Source organism: Molossus molossus, unplaced genomic scaffold (assembly GCF_014108415.1).
Source record: "Molossus molossus isolate mMolMol1 unplaced genomic scaffold, mMolMol1.p scaffold_m16_p_11, whole genome shotgun sequence".
Classification (NCBI taxonomy): Eukaryota; Metazoa; Chordata; class Mammalia; order Chiroptera; family Molossidae; genus Molossus; species Molossus molossus.
This window is the reverse complement of record NW_023425346.1, coordinates 39,792,847-39,816,419: the sequence shown is the minus strand read 5'-3', so window position 1 is coordinate 39,816,419 and position 23,573 is coordinate 39,792,847. Positions and strand designations below refer to the sequence as shown.

At 42.2% G+C, this 23,573-nt stretch overlaps 1 protein-coding gene across 2 annotated transcripts in view; it reads left to right on the top strand.

Moving 5' to 3' along the window:
• The window catches only part of ACVR1 (activin A receptor type 1), a 130,436-nt gene extending 109,658 nt beyond the window's left edge, over nt 1–20,778 (top strand). For both annotated transcript variants that reach the window (XM_036254739.1, XM_036254737.1), the window contains exons 8-11: nt 3,124–3,399; nt 5,508–5,705; nt 18,675–18,805; nt 19,573–20,778. In XM_036254739.1, coding sequence (XP_036110632.1) covers nt 3,124–3,399; nt 5,508–5,705; nt 18,675–18,805; nt 19,573–19,707 — 740 coding nt within the window. In that variant the 3' untranslated portion in view covers nt 19,708–20,778. The remainder of the gene's footprint in view (nt 1–3,123; nt 3,400–5,507; nt 5,706–18,674; nt 18,806–19,572) is intronic.
• The last annotated feature ends 2,795 nt before the right edge of the window (nt 20,779–23,573 follow it).

The window sequence follows — 23,573 nt, the reverse complement described above, 5'->3', positions numbered from 1 at the left end:
AAATGTCTTAGAAAAATGCTCTAGCGTTCTGAAGAAAATGTAGTAATATAATTCATACCTGAAAGATAGTTTTTTAAAATCTTGCTTACTTAAAAGTTATTTTTTCTGAACGTCTAGAGCCACGATTTTCAACCTTTTTCATCTCATGGCACACATGATCTAATTACTAAAATTCTGCAGCACACCAAAAAAAAAATGTTATATATTTTTGTCGATCTGACCAAAAATAGGTATACTTTTTATTGATTTACAAAAAATAGTAGTAATAGTAATTACCTAGCCTTTTTGCTCAAATAACTTTTTTAAAAAATTAAATGCCTATACATGCATATAAGGATTTCTGGTACTAAGAATTAACCAATCAGAAGCAACCTTATTATGCAACGTGACCAATAAGATGCCAGTCTATTATATGACCTATATATGTATGGTTCAAGACAGGGCATTCACACAGACAGCTGGTGTTGTGTTGGCTGTTGTCATTTTTTTTTTTCTTTTTTTATCCTCACCCGAGGACATTTTTCCATTTTTTGCACAGATATAGAGTGGGAGGGAGAGAGAGGAAGAGAGAGAGAGAGAGAGAAACATCGACGTGAAAGAGGCACATCGAGTGGCTGCCACCCACATGACCAACCAGGGCCGGGGACAAACTGCAACCGAGCTACATGCCCTTAGCGGGAACCGAACCCGGGTCTCTCCAGACCGCAGGCCGATGCTCTAACCGCTGAGCCAAACCGGCCAGGGCAGCTGTTGTCATTTTTTAAATTTGACAATTGAAGCAGAAAGAGGTCAGTGCCCCTGACTGAATAGTCAGGTACTGCATGTTTTAAAAATTCTTGCAGCACACATGTTGAAAGTTGCTGGTCCAGAGCATAATTAATGGGACAGACAGAATTCTTCCTTAAGACCCCAGGGGCTTAGGGAAGGTGAGAGAATAACGTTTTATTTGTCATTTATTTATTGTTCTAATCAAGTGTTGCTCTCCCTCCGGGGGAGAAATCAGTAGAGGCTACCCAAGTATACAGCAGTAATTTAACTTCTTTTGAGTGGTGCTTTTATATTTTGGGGTATTTATTTTTGAGAAAGTCATTAAAGATTAATATTTGATTTAAAAAGATAAAGCAGAAACATTTCCTTGAGTAAGAATTACTCATGTCTAAGTACCATCTTGATCCATGCTCTGGCCAGCTCAGGGCTCCAGGGAACCCCGGCTCTGTGGAGTCGGCAGCCAAGAGAGTGAGAGACTGAGACTGGCTGTGGGGACCATCCCAGGGGAAGAGGGGGACAGGGATAGGAATCAAAGTGTGGGGATGCTGTTTGTTCACTTTACGGATGTTCCATGGCTACAAATGTTAACTTGTTTTCCTCTGAGTAGAAGTCAACTTGTTTGGGGGTGAGGGTATGGGTTCTAGAGCCAGACTGCCGGGGACCGTGACTGGCCCTAATGTCAGGGATGTAATCCACCTGCTTCATGTGGTGGTTGGAGGATTGCACGTGAAGTGCTTGGTGCGCTGTTAGTGCTCAAGAATGGATAGCTGCTTCTATTGTCAATGATGCTGCTCTAAGACAAGACCTTTGTCCATTCCCAGAGCTTTCTATGCGAGGTATGGTAAACCAGAAAAGCTAGCTCCAAAGTTGGGGTTGCAATTTAATAGCTTTGTGATTCTTGGCATCTCCCGGCAGCAACTTCGTCATTTCTAAAATGAGTATAATGATATCTATCTTACTGGTCTATTGAGGAAAATCCCATGAGAAAAATATATGTGAAAGTGATGTAAATTTTACACAAAGTGCTGTGTGATGGTAAGGCATTTCATGCATTTTTCTTTTACTTGACACTTTCACAAATCATTAAATTCTTCCTCAAACCATATCTGTCTTTTAATAATTTTTATCTTCTATTTATATGTCCCAAACTTTGCTACCTATAAGGTTCATATACATAACATTATATATATGTATGTGACATTATATATTATAATCAATACATATATTATAAAGTATATTGTGTTATAATACACAGTAGGGCAAATGTAGGTTATAGTATTATAGTATACAGATACATAATGTATATTATATATGGTATATATAATATATAAAGAGCACTGAAGTGCTTTTTTAGCATTATTCTTTATAAAATATATAGAAGAATATTATTATATAACATAATATATAGAGAAGAATAATGCTAGAAAAGCAGTTCTGTAGCAAAAATGACAAGTACACATATCACAATTTATTCCATAGGTTAGGAAGTGCCTCTGACTTATATAGTTCCTTCACTGTGCTCAAAAGTCCCCACAGAGTATCTAGAAAAGTTTCTTTTTACCTCTTTGTTGACATCTGTCAGTATTTCACTTCTCTTCAAGACCAGTTGTAACTTCCTGGTGGAACCCTGTTGAAACATGTGGTCTGAATTATTATGATTCTCTACTCTGGGCTCACGAAGTACCTTTCACATTCTGTTGTAACTTTTTCCTTTTTATATTTATATCTGTCTTCTTTTCCAGCTAAAAACACTATCCTCTTGCTTTTCCTGTGTAACTGACAAAGAGCATCATAAGATGCTTGTTATATTTAATTGGTTCCTTTTTTTATTTGATGAATCTATTAATCATTTAACATAAACTGACCCTTTAGTTTACAACCAATCCAAGAGACTCCAAGGAGCCTAAATGAGTTGTATTACAGAACAAATCACAGGCAGAGTCAGGACTGGAAGACAGATAACCAGGTTTTAGGTGTCTGCTCTTTTTGGGTAGTTGAATGATCTGTGCTGGGAATATCAGTGTGAGGAAGAGTTTGGCACTATCATTATGGGTAAGCACACAAAAAAAATATTTCTCTTTACATCTTAATGCAATATAGAATATTTTTTAAAGGATGATTTTACCATGGCAATGAACATGAAATTTTCCTATTCATTAGCAGTACCCTTTTAAGGAATAACTACTATCATTTTCCTTTGTTGATGCTTCTGTAAATCTATTTTCATGGCAGATGGTTAGTTTAATTATTATTTGTTATAGGTGATGTCTACTGCATGGATCACTATTTCTGGATACTGAAAGTTATAATGTGGACTTCTCATATGTCTGTTAATTTTGTTTCTGCTCTCTTCAGGTTTCATTGCTTCAGACATGACATCAAGACACTCCAGTACCCAGTTGTGGTTAATCACACATTATCATGAAATGGGATCATTGTACGACTATCTTCAGCTTACTACTCTGGATACAGTTAGCTGCCTGCGAATAGTGCTGTCCATAGCTAGTGGTCTTGCACACTTGCACATAGAGATATTTGGGACCCAAGGGAAACCGGCCATTGCTCATCGAGATTTAAAAAGCAAAAACATTCTGGTTAAGAAGAATGGACAGTGTTGCATAGCAGATTTGGGTAAATGTTTGCAAATATTTTTTTTTTAATTACTGTTTTTACTTTTGTTGTATTCCCATGTTAACAAAGTTGCCTCCTTTCCCTGCCAACATTTTGCTGTGAAAAATTTCAAGCATGCGGACAAATTGAAACAACTTCCTAGTGAACAACCGAATCCCAGTCACCTAGATGCACTCATTAATATTATACTGTTCTTAAACTTTATCACATACTCGTCTATCCCCATTCACAAATTCTTCTTAATCTTTGATACATTTCAATGTAAGTTACAGACAAAAGAGCTCTTCCCTCCAAAGACTTCAGCATGCACACCACTATATCATTCACTAGAGTTCATTATTTGTTTGTTTATTTTTCTTTATAGGTAAAATTTAAATTTTATGGGAAATGCACTAATCTTAGGTATACATCCTCAGGGTTTTGACAAATGTTGTAAAATCTAAATCCCTATCGAGGCACAGACTTTCCCATTATCCAAAACCATCACCTCATGCTCGTTGAGTCGATCTCTGCCCCAGCCCGCCACATTGTTGCATTCTGATTTCACAACCCCGTACACAAAGTGGGTACACACGCAGATAGCATACAGAATGATTTTGTCTTAAAAATCGTTTCTAAAGTTGTTCTTCTATAACCACATCAAAATTATCAATGAAGAAAGAGGAAAAAAAAATCCCCAAACCAATTTACCATTTGCTCTGCCTGCTAGAATATCTTTTTCATGTGGTGTTAGGGTAACGCTCAGTGTGGCTTTAATTGCATTATAAGTAAGATTATTTTTATTTATAGTGACATTGTACGTAAAGCCATATTTACCCTTTTACTCATGCTTTTTATGTCCTAAGTTTGAAGATATACATTCATTTCTGCCATATTCTGCTTGATAGTCCAGCCCACACTCGAGGCGTGGGGAATTGAGCTTCACCTCTTGAAATGAGAAGTTTCAGAAAACTTGTGGGCTTAGTTTTAAACTGACACAGCTAGTATCTCCCTGCTCTATTTAAACCTCCTTTTTACTATGTTATTTTGACTCTTTGGTACTGGAAATAGTGGAGCGGCTTGTATGATTTGGGAAATGTTTACAGTGGCCATAGAATAAAAATAAGGGAAAGGGGGACCAGTCTGATTTAGTCTAATGAAGTTGCTGATATATTTGGTAATTCTTAAGGCTGAGATAACATGTGCTGTCTCCCTGGTATGATATGGTGTCATGATCCCACACATCCAGAGCCATGGAGTGGGAAGGGAAACATTCTCCATTGATGGCTTGTGGGATCCCCAAAGGATTGTTGGGTTGCAAAGGCTTACAGGGGCTGCTTATTCCACTTCACTATTTTTTATTATTTTGAGTGTTACAAGAATAAATTCCACTTGGTCTGCATATGCATCAAAAAATAATTCCATTTGCAAGTCAGCCATGCATGCATCTGTGCAATCCCCTGGTCTGTGAGGAATGCCAGGTCCCTCTCATGGACTGGGGAGTTCGGAAATGAGTCATGGTGTTAGGAAAGTGCTTCAAAACCATTTAACAGAAAAGTTGTGCTTTAATGAGGTCCAGGTTAATGTTCTCTACACGTGACTATCGAGAGAGGCCGTGGGTTTGGTCGGTGTTATTGTTCTGGTGAGCAGCTCATTCTTCAGTAATGAAGCAGCCCTTTGTGTAGTGATAAATTACTTCAAATTCTCTGTCTTGCACTGAAATTTGTGTTTGCAGACTAGTGGGAGCTGTGGTGCAGCCTGAGAACATCGCTGGCTTCTTGTTGGGCCACTGTGAGGCTCCCGTTTGAGATGTGAGCCTGTTTTCTGTGGACTTCAAACCGCGGCCTCCCCTTGGTTTGGTGCATTAGCTCATTATTTACTTGGAACTTTTTGTCTCAGACATTCATATATATGTTAACCTAATAGCCTCAGTGCTGCTGACAACAGTCTGTGTTCCTGCTCTCACAGACGTGATCACAGTGGGCACTGCAGAGATGCCTCTGAGTGTAATGCCACCGTGACCTGGGACCACAGAGGGTGCCTGTGATGGGGGTTGGTTTAAAGTTCTGCAGCAGTTCTCTCTGAGCGAGGAAATGCGCCGCTTCACACTGTTGTCTTCCTCCTTCCAGGCCTGGCAGTCATGCATTCCCAGAGCACCAATCAGCTCGACGTGGGGAACAACCCACGCGTGGGCACCAAACGCTACATGGCCCCCGAAGTTCTAGATGAAACCATCCAGGTGGATTGCTTTGATTCTTACAAGAGAGTCGATATTTGGGCTTTTGGACTTGTCTTGTGGGAAGTGGCCAGGCGGATGGTGAGCAATGGTAGGTATCTGATCTAATATCATATTGTCCGTGTTCAAGGCCTGCTGATTCTGCTACCCTTAAAGGGGCAAAAGGGATATTTAAGTCCACGTCGTTCCCTGACTCCTACTTGTCAAGCGGCCGGCATCTGTATTTGATTTCTGAGGGGTAGGTGGAAGGCGATGGCATTGTATTTTAACTGCGCAAGAGGAAATGATGGTTGGAAAAGAATATTTCTGGAAGAGATGAATTATTCCTTGTTTTTTCTTTTCATTGGTCCCTATTTCCTTCCTTCCTTCTTTTCTTCCTCTTCCTATTCTGCCTTTCTTTCCACCTTCCCTCCTTCTTTGCTCTTCTCACAAATGAGGTTTAATGTGAGGAGAGTGAACAAGTAAATCTAAGGGTGAGTTCTGCTGTTTCAGATAGTGTTACTTAAGTTTAGATTATTTAGAAAAGGCTCAGGTTGTACATGCAGAAGTCAGTCCCTCGTGAGAAGCAGGCTGTATACATGAAGTTTAACTTCAGGAGGCCCGAATAGGTGACTTACACTGTACTCTTGTAAGTCAGATCATGAAATGGTGTCGCCTTGGCGATTAGGGAAGCATGTGTTCAATCATTTTTACCAGGGTCCCCTACAATAAACTCTTACTCTTGTCTTTCCTGTATCCAGATAAGCCACAAATACACTGTTGAACTTTACTTCAAGTACATTGTATTCTGAAAGTACTACATATACTCTTTCATATTGTACATGACCCCTCTACCCACAAAGTTGTTCTTATAGCAGAGTCTTTTATGTCGACTGAATCAACCTTTTCACAACTAGAAATACCTTCACAACTGGAAATCTCATTTCACAGAGGATGTGTGCTCCATCCCACCACCCACTGATATTTCCTTGTAAGGATTGAGATTCTTGGGAGGAAAGTGGATCGGGGTAACTTAGTATAGTTTTGGTGTACAATAATTAACATTGGCATGTCTTCATGGTAGCTTTTTTTTCCCTTCCCTAGCAGCAGAGTATTATTTGCTTTTAACAAACTCTGTAAGGATACCAAACCTAATGTTTTAGGTTAAACATAAACACACATGCATTGCAACCCGACAGTTCTTTTAAAGTACTTTTGTTTTAATAGAATCACGAACATTTTTCTTGGTAATTATTTCTCAACCATTGGGAGCTACCGACTAGCCTTTTGTGCCATTCAAGCGCCTTGAGAATTGTTTGCAACAGAGAGACTTGTGCTAGTTTATAAAGTTCTGAACTTTGCCTGAAATTGCACATCGACTTTATTTCCCCTTCCGCCTCCCCAATCATTCTTGAGATCCTTGGATCTGAGAATCTAATTCTGATAAGTATATCTGAACAGACATCTTAGAGAAGGATCGGTGTTATTATAAACCATGTGATGGGGAACTCGCCCCAGACTAAGAGGAAGCTCATGTTCCAGGGCCAGGATGGTAGCTGACTGGTTGCGGGTGTGCTGGAGCCGGGCCAACAAGCCTGTGCAAAGGGAGCCGGGCTCAGCAGAAACCTGGGATTTGGACTATGTAAGAACTCATGTTGCAAACTAGATCCTGTGTCACAGGCACAGACCCACGTGGCTTTTCAAGATCAGCTGTGATTAATGTTCGGTGTGAAATTGCCATCATCCATTTAGAGTGTAGCTCAACCAGTGGTAGTTGGCTTGATCCAGCCCATGTTTAACATTATTTTTGAAAAAAAAAATGGATGAAAAAAAAAAAAAAGCCCTGGCCGGTTTGGCTCAGCGGTTAGAGCGTCGGCCTGCGGTCTGGAGAGACCCGGGTTCGGTTCCCGCTAAGGGCACGTACCTCGGTTGCAGTTTGTCCCCGGCCCTGGTTGGTCGTGCGGTGGCAGCCACTCGATGTGTCCCTTTCACATCGATGTTTCTCTCTCTCTGTCTCTTCCTCTCTCTCCCTCCCACTGTATCTGTACAGAAAATGGAAAAATGTCCTTGGGTGAGGATAAAAAAAAAAAAAAAATGGATGAAGGGTAGAAGAGAATATTTGGTTGTTTTCTTATTTTTTTTTTCTCCCCCTTACGCCATCATTTAGATTGTTTTCTGGCTCCTGAAGTGTTGTGGCCCAAGCATCTCTTTTATGGTGTGGTTTGATTTTTAGGGGGAGTTACGGGTATGTCATTAGCATTGGAAATCAGCTACTGACCCTTGGCAATGACTAATTTGATATTCTCCTGTCTTTTTCTCTAGTCCCCCTTCACCATAAATATTCGTATGCTCACGTGCACACCAAACATACAGAGAAATGTTTAAACTTAAACTCGAGAATGTTCCACACTGCCTACAAACCTGTTTTGTTAATCTTAACATCTTAATTATTACCACCAAAATAGAAAGAAATGAGCCGAGTAGGGAAAAAGTGAGAAAAATGTTGCCCTTCGATTCCAGATTCATGTTTCTTTTCACTTCTATATGTGTATATTTTTTACTTAGTTGTGATCATCGTCTAGGTACTGTTCTGTGTCATAGTTTTTATCCGTGTGTGCCTTTTAATGTTATTAAATAGTCTGTTTTTATTTAAAATTTTTTTCTTTGTTGACTTTAGAGAGGAAGGGGGAGAGAGAGAGAGATAGAAACATAAATGAGAGAACATCAATTGGCCGCCTCCTGCATGCCCCCCCCTCCCCCCCAGTGATCGGGCCCACAACCTGGGCATGTGCCCTGACCAGGAATTGAACTGGTAACCTCTTGGTACATGGGTCAACGCTCAACCACTGAGCCACACCGGCCGGGCATCTGTTTTTATTTCAGATGGTCACACGATATTTTATTAACCACTTTCATAATGTTAGACATCCTGTCTCCTGCATTTGCAGCCTATAGTAGACATCTTTGTACATACAACTTTTAATTGGGGGAATTAATTCTTAATTTGAAAAAAAGTAGCCTTAATAGCTCAGAGAGTATGGTTGTTTTTATGGCTCAACACAGATTGCCAAATCACTTTCCTGAGAGTTGTGCTAACTCACAACACCCCACTCACCCCAGGGTGTGATGTGCGTTTCAGTTTCTTGCCAGCTTTAGCAACTGTCATTAAAGGAATATATATTTTCAAAATTATTGCATATAAAATATACCACATTTAAATATATGAATATCTTCAGAAGGTCATTATAATTATGTATCCTTTGAGTTCCTGAGTCCATTAGAAAAACTGATGACCAGATAGGGCTCCCGGAGCACTATGATCCTCAAGTGGACCATGAATATAAAAATAGGTTGCATTTTGTAATTTTATTGGGATTTTACATTTATTTGCTACTCATAATAAACCTCATGCTGTTTTCTGTACAGGAAATGAGAATCAAGTCCATTTCACATCTGAAAATTTCTCAATAGAGTTTTTTGGATTTTACTTTTCGTGTCTAGTTTGACACTGAATGTGGGATTTGTAGGAAGGAAAACAGTTTTCTCCCCTTTACCGTGTGACTTTTTTCATATGAATTTAAGGCAGGGTTCGCTTGAATCAGCACTTCTTAAACTGGAGTGTGCATCAGAATCACCTAGAAGCACAGAGTGCTGGCCCGCCCCAGAGTTCCTGACTTAGCAGGGCAGGGTTGGACGGAGAATGGCCCTCTCTAACAGGCCCCGGTGCTGCCCCCTTCTGGGTCAGGGACTAGACTCCGGAGATCTGTGGAAGTGGAACAGTTCGATCAGTTTCCCCAGGCCAGGAGACGAGGCCTGCTCCCGGGACGCCAAGGCAGCCTGTCCGAGCAGCACGCCCCTGCCTGTGCCCTGATACTTAAGGAATAACTTGCGTTCGCTCCCAAGCTTCTGAGGGGTCCATTTCTGCCTTACGAGCCTTGGGCCTTCACCTTTCTTTCTAGATTTTTGCAATTTCTCTAGCAGTATTCTACTTTTCCTCTTTTTATACTTGTGCAGACACATCTGTTTCTGGTTGCCTGCGCTCAGTGCCGTGTGAGGAAAGAGCTTGATGTGGATAAATGGGAACTCCGTGACTGTGGGCTTGTGCGTTAGGCTGTGTGACCAGAAACGTCTAGCAGCCCCTTGCAAGCTTCCTGGGCACGCGCCCTGTTGAGTGTAGCTGTTCCTTCTCTGGAACTTGCAGACCTTCCATACAGAGGCTGCAGAGCCTGGTGCTCTGATACTGTGGCCGTCTGCTCACGGATTTAAACGTGAAATAAAATAATCTTTACTGTCCATCCTTCAGCACATCTTTTGCCTGTAGCGTCATCCGAGCAGCGTGAGCCTCTTACTTTTACGGGGCTCCCAGACTACTGTATATTTTAACCCAAAGTTTCATTGCGATTTAAATGTCCTATAAATTTGTCATTTCTGTGATACGTCCCCTTTAGTATTGTTGATAGCCCAGTTATTCTTCAAAGGACCCAGAGAAAACCCAGTGCTAGGTTTCCCATCAGAATATACAGTGGAATTTTGGAAAAGGCAGTATACCCAGATGGTATATGCAAACACATTAAAAACATAAGCCATATCCATTCCTTTATCGTGTTTGGTTGCCACACACACTGCCGTCTTTCCTGGCCATGTTTCCCCGTGGGGCCAAAGCACGGCACGCGGACCCCCGTGGGGTGGTGCCGTCTGTAGAGCTGTGCAGAGCTGGGCCCACCAGAGGCCCTGCACTGTATCATGAACAGGCTCTGAAATCATACTCTCTGACTTGCTAACTTACATAACGTTTCATCATCCAAAAAATACCGATAACATTAATATCCACTTTAATTTTTTTTATCCTCATCTGAGGACATTTTTGCATTTATCTTCAGATAGAGTGGGAGGGAGAGAGGGAGGAAGAGAGAGAGAGAAACATCGATGTGAGAGAGACACATCGAGTGGTTGCCACCCACACGACCCCAACCGGGGCCAGGGACGAACTGCAACCAAGGTGTGTGCCCTTAGCGGGAACTGAACCCGGGACTCTCTGGTCCATGGGCTGATGCTCTAACCACTGAGCAAATTGGCCAGGGCTATAGTATCCACTTTAAAGAGTTCTGGTGATTACATGAGATAATGTATGAAAAGCACCCCTGTGCATGTCTGGCATACGGTAAGCGCTCTGTAACTCGGCCATGGGTGTTGCTACTGTTCCCCTGGGGGCCTGTGGGTGACAGAGGTCTTATGTGTACGCCCAAGGCTCAGTGGCCCTTTCCCTACCTCTCCTTGTGCTGAGCCCTCACTGGGACACAACCCTTGCTCCCCTCTCAGTGCCCGCAGGAGGGCTATGTGGGCACACTCTGGTTTCACCGTTACCGGCTTTGATTATTTTGGGATGGAATCAGTGTTAAAGTGTGTCGAAAATATTTGTATCTCTGCCCTGGCCGGTTTGGCTCAGTGGTTAGAGCGTCGGCCTGCAGTCCGGAGAGACCCGGGTTCGGTTCCCGCTAAGGGCACGTGCTTTGGTTGCAGTTTGTCCCCGGCCCTGGTTGGTCGTGCGGGAGGCAGCCACTCGATGTGTCCCTTCACGTCGATGTTTCTCTCTCTCTCCCTTCCTCTCTCTCCGTCCCACTGTATCTGTACAAAAAATGGAAAAATATCCTCGGGTGAGGATAAAAAAAAAAAAAAGAAAAAGAAAATATTTGTATCTCATAGGAAAATTTCTGCTAAACTGTATCTCTTGTGGAGTGGGGACTGGGAAATACTTGTTAATAAGTTTGTTTGGGACACACACTTTGCAAAACCTCTCGTGACTCTTGGGTTTGCCAGGGAACCGGGCACAGTGGGCGCGTGTGTCGGAACCAGGAGCACTCTTATTTCCTCCAGGAACTCAATATCCAACACGTTTCACAGTTGTACCTCACTGTTTTGTGTACGAAGGTTTGACCTTGAACAAAGGGAAGAACCATCATATTAGGACACTTTTTAAAAATATTTATTGAAGTAATTTCATTCCCATCAACGTCTCTTTGCCTCATCTTCAGATTATTCAAAGTATAGTGAGATCCCTTATCTGCCATTTAGAAAGCCTCAAACCTTGAAACCCAAAAACTTTTTCATAACTTACTTGGCAGAACACCTGAACATTTAAGGTTAAGGCTTGACCTGCATTGACATGAGTCTGTCTGTAGCCTTTCTTTATTTCATTTAGTGTGACTAAATGAGCCCTGCAGAAATGGGCTTGGCTGTGGGGTTTTCCTGTGACCCCACTATGTTATCACATAAAGCTAGCATGTGACTCTTACTACCTTTGTAAAATGTAAAAAGCTCCAAATTCTGAAAACACATCTCAAAGGTTTGGATGGAGGATTGTGGACATACAATCAACCTTCATTTAACTTATATGAACGTAGTGTCTATAACATGCTCAGTGTAGTGTTGTGCTCTGGGACGCAGTTGAGCAAAAGAGAAGAGAAATATCCACATTAAAGGTGCTCACATTTTAGTTGAACAAGTTATTATAAATTAATAGTATAAGCCACTGTGTTTGAGGTACACAAGCTGGTGACTGAGCGCAGGGTGGACACTGAACCTTGTCCAGGGGCCCGGACTTGCGGCCTCAAGGTCGGAGGGTCTTCCTAGAAGGTAGAAAGCAAGAACTGAGTCGTCAATGAGATGAACAGGAGCTACTCATTTGGACACGCGTGGGAGCATGTGAAGTGGAAATGAGAAATAAAGGCAGACAGTGATAACAGTTGGTCTCCCAGCTAAAGGAAGAGCTGTGGGAAGTCGCAGAGGTGACCTGTTGACGCAGCTGTAAATATTTCCTGTGGCTGGTGCCCAGGCAGGTGAAGGGAGACGGTAGTGGGGAATGACTGTTACTGGGCAACGGGCACCAACCATGCCATGGGCAACACTGATGGAATACGCATAGAGGAGGGACGCAGCCAGCTTTCCCCTTGTTTTTCTCCTGAAGATGTATTGCTGGAGGCAGAGGTATGTGGTGAAGGGGAGGCCTTGAAGCGGAGAGACCTGTAGGTCCCAGATGCAGCTGTCAAGGGGGTAGGAGATGGGGGCCCTGGTCTGAGGCCTGGGGAGGGTCACATAGAAAGCCTTGTTTCTGGAGACTTGCATTTCAGAAAGGCCTCTCTGGCGTGTCATGCTTTTCGAAGTGCTACGTGGTGCTTTCCTGTTGATCTGCACACAGCTTCGTGGTGTGTACTTTACAGGTGTTGGCACTTAGCCGTGGCAGTCGGGCGTTTACACAGACCCAAGCAAGAAATTAATAGTAGGGATATTGGTTGGTAAAGATAGATTTGCCCCAGCGAAGAGAACACTTTCATTGAGACATACGCACCAGGGGAAAATGATTGTATAATTCAGATACACAGGCCAAAAGTTGTGGGGGAGTAGGTAAAGAATAATTCCTCCAGTTTCTTTCTGGTGGCCCTTTGGGTCGCACCAGCAGCTTGCCATGGAAAAGCAGGGCTTGGCTCGGGGCCTCCTTGCTTGACCTCCACGCAAAAGGCCCTCTTCCCCACATTTCCGTTTCCTCTGTTGTTTGTTCCACTGTTTTGGCACTCGAAGTGCTTCGCATGTTTAGTCACTTCCCCAGAATTCACGCGGCCCTCTGCTGGCTCACGCTCTGCAGTTTGTTCATCGGGTGCTGTCTTTAAAGGACTTCGACTTCACTTTTTTTTTTTTTTGGCCTGGCTACCCAGATTGTTTGTCACTTTCTGGCAGAAACTAGGAACAGTTGTAAGTGACTTCCTACCTTAACAGCACAAATCATTCACAGTCTGGCCTTGACCCATTTTCTTCACCACCCACATGTGCCCCATTTCAGCCACAGAGATGTCCTTCCATCTCTCCAACTCTGAGGATGTTTCATTTGTAACCCCTCATCTCTGCTGCCTCCTCCCCCCAGCCCCGCCGGGACTGCCCCCTCTCCGGGGTGCTGTGTCTTCCTTCCTCTTCTCTGCCTTGGACACTCATTATCTTTCTATGGCCACCCAGGCCCTAGCTTCTGGAAAGGTGACTTATACTTCCATCACCTCCAGTTGATGTCTGGTACTTCATAAACCACACAGGGGTTTTCTTCTCTCTGCCCCTACCTCTAATGCTAGTGTAATTTATTTTCTCAGCTCCCTTTCCTTTTTTCCTGTTCCTCATCACCTACATTGCATCTTTTTCAATTTTGTGTCCTTAGTGCCAAACACAACCTCCGGTACACACAGTTTAAGGGATCAGAACGGTTACTGAGTGAATTTAGGAACCAAGTAAAAATATAGTGAGGATTTCTCATGTGTCTTTGCCTTTCAAGATATAAAGTAAGTAGTGAAGTGAAAAAAGATTGAGACTTTTTAAAATAAGATTTCATGCCCGGCTGGTGTGCTCAGTGGTTGAGCATCAACCTGTGCACCAAGAGGTCACTGGTTCAGTTCCTGGTCAGGGCACATTTGATCCGCAGTAGGGGGCGTGCAGGAGGCAGCCAGTTGATGTTGATGCTTCTCACTCTCATTGATGTTTCTCTCTCTCTCTCTCTCCCTATCCTTTTCTCTCTTTCTAAAAAATCAATAAAAAACATTAAAAAAAGAAAAGGGTTCATTATCTAAGCAAAACAAAGAGCTGGGCTTGTCCTCATCTTCCACTAGATGTTGAGTTCCTTGAAAACCAAGAGTGTGTCTTACATTTTTATCACCCTCAATATGTAGCAAGGTGTTCCATACTTAGTCGGCCCAGAATGTACTTTATATTGATTGAAATAATTGCTTTCCTTCAGCAGAGGGAGTTTCGCATGACAGCCAGAGTTTAATCCCAGGCTGATTTTCTTCTGGAGAAGCATGACTAGTGTCAGATGGAAACAATCAACAGTTGACCGCTGGTTGAAGAAAGAGGCGTGACTAAGCCCCAGACATAATCAGTTAGATGGCCTTTCTTTTTAAACTTGATTCCTTTTGTTAAAACATGGGGGCATTTAATAAGGTCAAAATGTGGTAAATATAAACACAAGGGGAAGCTTCGGCTTTGTGTGGCGAAATTCATTGGGAGGTATGACCAAATCTCGTGTTTTAAAAGTCCAGCCTTGCTGTTTTCTTTTGCTTTTAGAGGAAAATCCAACTAGCGTTACTGTTTGCATTCAAATAACCCTTCCCAAGCTAGCCAGACAAATTACCTCAAATAATTGGCTATCATCCTAGATTTTTAAAAATAGTTAAACCAGGTTATTAAATATATTCTCTTTCAGAAAAATTGAAAGGTGGGAGGGGCATATCTCTTATGTTTGCTATAAATTGAGGTGGCCCTTGAAAAGGTATAAATTATCTTGCAGACCCAGGTCCAGTGGTATTTTATTGGGTGTCTGTTGGTACTGAAAAGAACTAAACTATTTTTGTTTGAATGCTCCCTGGGATCCTTACACGAGAAGTAGGTAGGGTCTCGGAGGTTGAGCTGGTCCCAGTCGTCTTCTGTGAGCTGTGGTTTATGCCTAATATGAGCTGTTTATGATTTGCCAGGAAACGTTTTTATTTAATCCAGTGACTGAAATACATTATATATGCAGTTATGCAGTGTGGAAAAGTTAATTAGACAATAGTATCAATTAGAAATTTACTTTTACATAATTAGAATACCTTCCATTTTAATTTTATATTTAATTAATTTATTTTCAACATGTTTTATTGATTTTTTTTTAGAGCAAGAGAAAGGGAGAGGTAGAAACATTGATGTGAGAGAGAAACATTGATCAGCTGCCTCCTGCACGCCCCCCTACTGGGGATGGAACCCACAACCCGGGCATGTGTCCTGACCGGGAATCGAAGGGGACCTCAGTCCATGGTATGACACTCAAATCTACCGAGCCACACCAACCAGGCAATACAGTCCATTTTAAAAATAAAATCAGTTGGACCTGCGAAGTTTTAAGGAAAAAAAATCTAGTATTTCTTTAATAGAGGCTCCTTATCATGTCTAATCTTTTGTGGAAACTGTGTATTTATATGGTATTTATAAGAATGGATTCTCTTAAGTAATTTAATTTTTTGTTTCATTTCCATGTGTGATTCCTGCGGCTAGGACTTCCAATCTCTATTGAATAAGAGTAGTGAGAGGGGCATCCTTGTCTTGTTTCTGACCCGACAGGGAGAGCTTTTAGCTTTTCACTGTAGTTATGATGCTAGCTGTGGGCTTGTCTTACACAGTCTTGATTATGTTGAGGTCTGTTCCCTTTATTCCCACTTTGCTGAGCATTTTTATCACAAATGGACGTAGACTTCTATTAACTGCTTTTTCAGCATCTATTGAGATGATCATGATTTTTTCCCCTTGGTCTTTTTATTGTGGTGTATCACACTGATTGATTTTCAGATATTGAACCATCCTGCAGTCCTAGAATAAATCCCACTTGATCATGATGTATGATCCTTTTAATGGAGTGTTGAATTCAGTTTGCTACTATTTTGTTGACAATTTTTATATATATTTTCATCAGGGCTATTGGCCTGTACACTTTTTTTTCCCTTTGTCTGGTTTTGTATTTGATGGTTTTACAGAATGAGTTTGGAAGAGTTTCTTCCTCTTGAATTTTTTGGTATAGTTTGAGAAGGGTGGGTATTAATTTTTCTTTTAACATATGGCAGAATTTACCTGTGATGCTCTCTGGTCCTGGACATTGTTTGTTGAGAGGTTTTTTTGTGTTGTTATTGTTTTTATTTTTTTATTACCTATTCACTTTTATTAGCATAGTCGGTCTGTTATGGTTTTCTGTTTTTTCTGATTCAGTCTTGGAAAGTTGTATGTTTTCAGAAATTCATCTGTTTCTTCTAAGTTTTCCAATTTGTTGCCATTTAATTGTTTATGGTATTATTGTATGATCCTTTGTATTTCTATGGTGTCATTTGTAACTTCTGTTTGATTTCTGATTTTATTTATTTGATCCCTCTCTCTTTTTCCCTGATGAGTGTGGCTAATAGTTTTCTCTTTCTATTTGTTTAGTTTTTATTTAATTAATTTCTTTTTGATTTTTATCATTTTCTTTCTTATACTGACTTTGGGTTTTATTTGTCCTTCTATTTCTAGTTCCTTTGGGGGTAAAGTTAGATTGTTTACTTGGGATTTTTCTTATTTCTTGAGGTAGGCCTGTATTGCTATGACCTTCCTCTTGGAACTCCTTTTGCTACGTTCTATAGATTTTCAAGAGTTGTGTTTCCATTTTCATTTCTCTTGAGATGTGTTTTGATTTCCTGTTTAATTTCTTGTTTGACCCACCCACTGGTTGTTCAGTAAGTTGTTTTAGTTTATACCTATTTGTGTGTGTGTGTTTCTAGTTTTCTTTTTGTAATTGATTTCCAGTTTTATACTATTGTGGTTGGAAAAGATACCTGATAGGATTTCAGTCTCCTTGAATTTATTAAGGCAAATTACTTATCTCCATTTCATTAGGGATTTTTTTTCCTTTTATAATTGTTCCTTCATTTGGACCATATTCCACTGTCTCCTCATTTTGGTTGCCTTTGTGTTTGTTTCTGTGAATTAGAAACAGCTGTCTCTCCCAACCTGAAGGAGTAGCCTTGTGTAGAAGACATGTCTGTGTAGACTGCACATATCAGGTGGTTTTGGCTGGACAATTGGAGCGAAAGAGGGCATGTGTGGCACCCTGGGGAGACAGCGGGCTGGGGCCGCAGTGGGTTCCAGGAGCACCCTGGAGGTCCACTGGCTGGGGCCGAAGTGATGCCAGCTGGGGTGGGGGTGGTTCAGGGCACTCTGGTGGCCTTACAGGCCAGCTAGAGCTTAGACCGAGCTCATGCCTGTGCTGTGCAGGTGGAAGGGAACATCAACCATGGTGCTCGCAGGCATCTCCCATTCTAGAGAGTTTCTGCAGACTCCAGAGAGTTCCCACAGTTCCCCACCCATTTAATAGGCACCTTGGAGTTAGTAGATGGATATTTTTACATATAGTCTCGGTACCTTTTAAATTGCTGTTTCACTGTTGTGCCCCAGAGCAGGTGAATCTGCCCACGCGGCCCCTCAGTGACATCCCTTCTTGCTGCAGGTCACCCTGTCTCGCAGGGTTCCGACGTCTCCATCTCTCCAGCTCTTCTTTTCGTGGTCCCTCTGTCATTTGTTGTGCAGAGCTGTTCAGTCAGCCCAGGTCTCCAGGAGGCAATGCTCTCTATACAGGTGTATGTGCAGTGTGTTCATGGGAGGAAGTGAGTTTGGGGTTTTCCTATGCAACTGTCTTGAACCCCCACCCCATCCCTAAATGATAAAGTTAAAAATGTTTTTCTATTTCTGGAATTACTCTTCTTTGAGAAAATAAGGAGTTGATGTAATTCTGCTGGGGGGAAAAAAAAGGTTTCTAAGGCATTCGATCAGAAGCTGAAATGAGCCACTTTCATATTTGCTTGGGAGTAAATGACTATTCTTCTTTACATTTTATGCTTCAAACTGAGAGTAAATAATTGAGCCATCAGAGAACTGTACCTGGCAGCTAGCAGGTACTCAGTCCATGTAGAATGAATGAATGAGGAAATTTATAATTTGTATTAATTATTTGCGTCCTCTCAATAAGGGGGGAATTATTTTATAGCAAGTACTTTTTTCCTAATCATAACCAAAAGGGGTATTTTGATAATGTTCTTTGACTATTTGTTTGCCTGTAGCTCTAGTTTGTGGACAACTTTTTATTTAATTTAGGATCTGAAATTACTAGATTCATGTCAAAAGATTTCGTGTCATTTTTTGATTACCAGTGGAATTTTTTCTTGGTTCTTCTGTGTTGGGCTTTACATAGCTGTTTATATACACTCTTGGAGCATTTTGTTAATAGTTGTAATTATAAGAGAAGTAGTCATCTTTACTTCTAACAGTTACTTTTCCTCCAGTTACTCTGCAGCGCTTCTATTTATTGTCTTGTTCCCCACTTATTTTAAGACCTACCTGTAGCTTTCAGAATTACCTTGAAGTGTGCCAGAGGTGATGAGGAGGGTGATCAGTTCTTTTCCTGTCACATTATACTGTGACACCCATCAACAAAAGCCCTGAGGGAACCTCTGCTCCCTTGCTAAGCCAGCACAATTCTTGTCCATGTGTGCAGGTATCGTGGAAGATTACAAGCCACCATTCTATGATGTGGTTCCCAATGACCCCAGTTTTGAAGATATGAGGAAAGTGGTCTGTGTGGATCAACAGAGGCCAAACATACCCAACAGATGGTTCTCAGACCCGGTAAGAGTGCCACTTTCTTAGTTTACAGCTACCCTCAGCTCTGCTTGTTCTTCAGCTTCAGCCAGTATGGTTCTTAAGTGATCTGCCTCCACTATCTATTCCTTTCTCTCCTGTTTTATGCAGAAAGTCCTTAGATCTGGTTGACTAGGTTCAGAAAATTGTCTCTCTCTTGAAGGAGCCATAGCTGATAGATCTTGCTAATGACTGACAGTATTCAGAAGAATTTCTCCTACTGATTAGCCCTTGAAATTGGGAGTCTCATTACTATACCACTGGCCCTAAGACTGTAGTTTCATGTGTCAACCAAAACACCCAATGATGCCTTTCACCGTTTTCTCCATCCCTGCATATCCCAATTCCATACGTGAGCTGTTCAATACTCAAGATCCTTGTTGCTGCTCTTTAGTGGCAAATCTAAGACATTGAGAAGTGACCCTTTCTGCACGTTGCAGTATGAGCTCTGGGCTAGTATTGCCATTTTTATCACCCATAAATCCATCAAGGGGTTCAGCCTGGCCTGGGTGATTGACCTGATAAAGTCATTTGGTAATGTAGGAGTCCAAAGGACAGATGTCATGAAGCTCAGAGAAGCTTCTTTATCAGTGGTCAAGGCCTTGGTTATTGGTTTAGAAAAGATGGCAATGACAACCACTTCAACTTCACAAGACCTACAGAGTTCTGTAGAATGGCTGATACATCTGTCTGCCCAACTTCTCTGTCCTCTCCAAACCATTTTCCACTGTGGTGTTTGTTCTTTCTCTCCTCAGACATTAACTTCTCTGGCGAAGCTGATGAAAGAATGCTGGTATCAAAATCCGTCCGCGAGACTCACAGCTCTGCGTATCAAAAAGACTTTGACCAAAATCGATAATTCCCTAGACAAATTGAAAACTGACTGTTGACATTTTCACGGTGTCAAGAAGGAAGATTTGACATCGTTGTCATTGTCCAGCTGGGACCTAGTGCTGGCCTGACTGGTTGTCAGAACAGAATCCATGTGTCTCCCTCCCCAAATGGCTGCTTTGACAAGGCAGACATCGTACCCAGCCATGTGTGGGGGAGACACCCAAACCACCCTAACCTCGCTCAATGACTGTGAACTGGGCATTTCACAACTATTCACACTGCAGAGACTGATGTTGGACAGACACTGTTGCAAAGGTAGGGAACTGGAGGAACACAGAGAAATCCTAAGAGAGATCTGGGCATTACGACAGTGGCTTTGCATATCTTTCACTCCCCACGGGAAACTCAAGGAGGTGGTGAGTTTTTAATCAGCAATATTGCCTGTGCTTCTCTTCTTTATTGCACTAGGAATTCTTTGCATTCCTTACTTGCACTGTTACTCTTAATTTTAAAGACCCAACTTGCCAAAACATTGGCTGCGTACTCCACTGGTCTGTCTTTGGATAATAGGAATTCAATTTGGCAAAACAAAACATAATGTCAGACTTTGCTGCATTTTACACATGTGCTGATGTTTACAATGATGCTGAACATTAGGAATTGTTTATACACAACTTTGCAAATTATTTATTACTTGTGCACTTAGCAGTTTTTACAAAACTGCCTTGTGCATATGTTAAAGCTTATTTTTATGTGGTCTTATGATTTTATTACCGAAATGTTTTTAACACTATACTCTGAAATGGACATTTTCTTTTATTATCAGTTAAATTCACATTTTAAGTGCTTCACATTTGTATGTGTGTAGACTGTAACTTTTTTTCAGTTCATATGCAGAACGTATTTAGCCATTACCCATGTGACACCACTGAATATATTACTGATTTAGAAGCAAAGATTTCAGTAGAATTTTAGTCCTGAACGCTGTGGGGAAAATGCATTTTCTTCGGAATTATCCATTATGTGCATTTAAACTCTGCCAGAAAAAAAAAATAACTATTTTGTTTTAATCTACTTTTTGTATTTAGTAGTTATTTGTATAAATTAAATAAAATGTTTTCAAGTCACAGAGTGAATTATTTTCAGTGTATAAAAAAGATCTACAGCCCTGGCCGGTTTGGCTCAGCGGTTAGAGCGTCGGCCTGTGCACCAATGAGTTGCGGGTTCGATTTCAGTCAAGGGCACGTACCTCAGTTGTGGTTCATCCCCGGCCCTGGTCAGGGTTGAGCGGGAGGCAACCAGTCGATGTATCTCTCTCACATCAATGTTTCTCTCTCTCCCTCTCTCTCCCTCCCTCCCTCCTTTCCTCTCTCTCTGAAAAAATGGAAAAATATACTGGGGTGAGGATGAAAAAAAATACATAATATAGAATGTTTTCTTATGGGAAGAATAGAAAAGCATCATACACCGAATCTGCTTTTCAAGTCCAGTACTGAACGTGAGGGTTCTAAGAGGATGTCTTCCAATTTGAATTTGGTATCAGATCATTTGAATTTTGTTTGTGTTTTTCTTTGGGTGTGATTTCTGTGTTTCTTTCTTGGTCGGTTTCCCCGACTTCAGAGTTCGGGTAACAGACCCGACTGACTCACCCCCCTCGTACCATGGTTGTGAGTACAGCTGGAGGGAGGCTGTCCGAGCGTTGTGTTCGGCGTCGGCCATGTGCGAGTGGAAGGCAGTCTTAGCATCTCACTTGCTGCTCGAGGAGAGCCCATGGTTGGCGTTTTTCACTCACTTTGTCCAAGGAGATGGAAAAGGCAGGGTTTAGAGTAGCCCCCAAGGAGAAAAGTGTGAAGATTCTGAAAAGTTCACCAGAGGTAAGTAAATAATACATTCACTTGGAGGTTATTTATTAAAGTCACATTTAACTTTTAAAAACATTTGTGGTAAAATCCACACAACATAAAATGTATCATCATAATCATTTAAGTAGACAGATCAGTGGTTGTGCTGCTGTCTCACCGTCTATCCCCAGTTCCCTTCATCTTGCAGAATTAAAACTGTGTCTATTAAATAATAGTGCCCTGTTCCTTGCCACCCCCCCCCTCCCCCCGTCTCGGGCAACCCTCATTCTACTTTCTGTCTTCGTAGTTTAAATACTCTAAGTCCTCGTGTGAGTGGAGTCATACAACATTTGCCCTTTATGTGAGGCTGGCTTATTTCACCTCGCATAATGCCCTTGAGCTTCATCCTTATTGCAGCATATATCAGAATGTACTTCCTTTTTCTGGTTGATAATATTCTGTTGCCTGTGTATACACATTTTGTTGATCCATTCATCTGTTGATGAACACTGGGGTTTCTTCTGCCTTTTCCGGTTATTGTGAATAACGCTGCCGTGATCGTGGGTGTATAAAGATTTGAGTCCTGGCTGTCAGTTCTTTTGGCTAGGTACCCAAAGTAGGGGTCACGTTTAACTTTCACTGAAGTATTGCATATGAAAAGTATACATACAAAGAATTGTACAGCTTGATGCATTTTTATCAGTTCGATAGATTGGTTGCACCCAGATGGAGCAGCAGGACGTTGGCGTCTCTAGTGTCAGCCTCACAGCAGCAGGACACATTCCCTTTTCCTCCTTTCTGGTGTGTAACCAACTGGACATCCATTACAGAACAGAAGTGCCTCTGCACCTTACACCAGGACACCAGCAATTTTCACCCACCCCTGCATCTGAAAGTGGGTGGGTCAGACCTTGGAGGAGGGGAATTTGCTGTGGATGCAGAGGATTTGGTGAGTACCCAACACCCACGTGCCATGATCGGAGAAGGGGAACGTGGAGAGTCCCAAACACTCTTGGGAGGGAGAGATTTTGTAGATAGCTGCCAACCTGACAGGAGAGTCTGGCATGCCAGAGGAGGGAGACAGAAACTCTTTCAAGGTGGTGAAGGAGGGCCACTGAGGTGCCCCTCCCAAAGGAGACATTGCAAAGCACAGCATCTACCTCTCTGCCAGAGGAGATGGCAAGAGAGAGTGGCGAGTGACAGACTGCTCGGCTCCGTAGGTTGCAGCGAGAGGGGTCTGTTTCTCTCTAGCAATACCCGAATTACTGAGGAGGACTCTCTTGGGGTAGAGGGAGATTTGGGACTTCAGCAGGAGGTCTACCCACAGACCTCTGGGAGCACCCCACTCAAGGACCCTTGTGTTGGGCTGTAGGTACCCCCAAAGCCTCAGGCACAAAGTCTACACCTCCCAGCATGCTGCTGCCAGCTCTCTGTGCCCTCTGGTAGGGCAGCCCTGAGAGGCACTCAGGTATGAGAAACCAGCACTTGAGCTATTATAGCACCACCTTCTGGAATACAAAAAGAGGGTTTTCATCGCCAGCCTGGCGAACCATAAACGCCAAAGTAAATAAATCTTCGCTGAGGAAAACGCTACTTCAGATGTGAAAGCACAAGTGCGCACGCCCCACCCCGTGAGCCTCCAGGCACGAGGTCTGGGCAGGTGGCAGTGGAGGTAAACATGCTGCTCACCTCCCCCACAGCCACTTCAAGGTTACAACCACATCATACAGCAGCCATCGCTGAGAACCACAGGGAGGCGAGCTGACCAGAGGTCCGAGAACTGAGGATAGAACCAAGGATGTAAAGAAACCGTGGAAGGCTGGTAGGGGCGCAGACGCAGGATGGGCGGGTCTCACCCATGATGTGGCAACTAACAGACTGACACTCTCAGAAGAGTGAGTGGGAGGGAAGAGATAAACCATAGAACTTACATGTATATGCGCATAACTGATGGATATGGACAACAAAGTTGTCCCAAAGGGGATGGGGAAGAGAGTGTCAATGGGTGAAAGAGTGTCAATGGGGAAAAGAGAAAAATGTGTAACAAAAATAAATTAAAAGAATCAGGAGGAATATCTTGA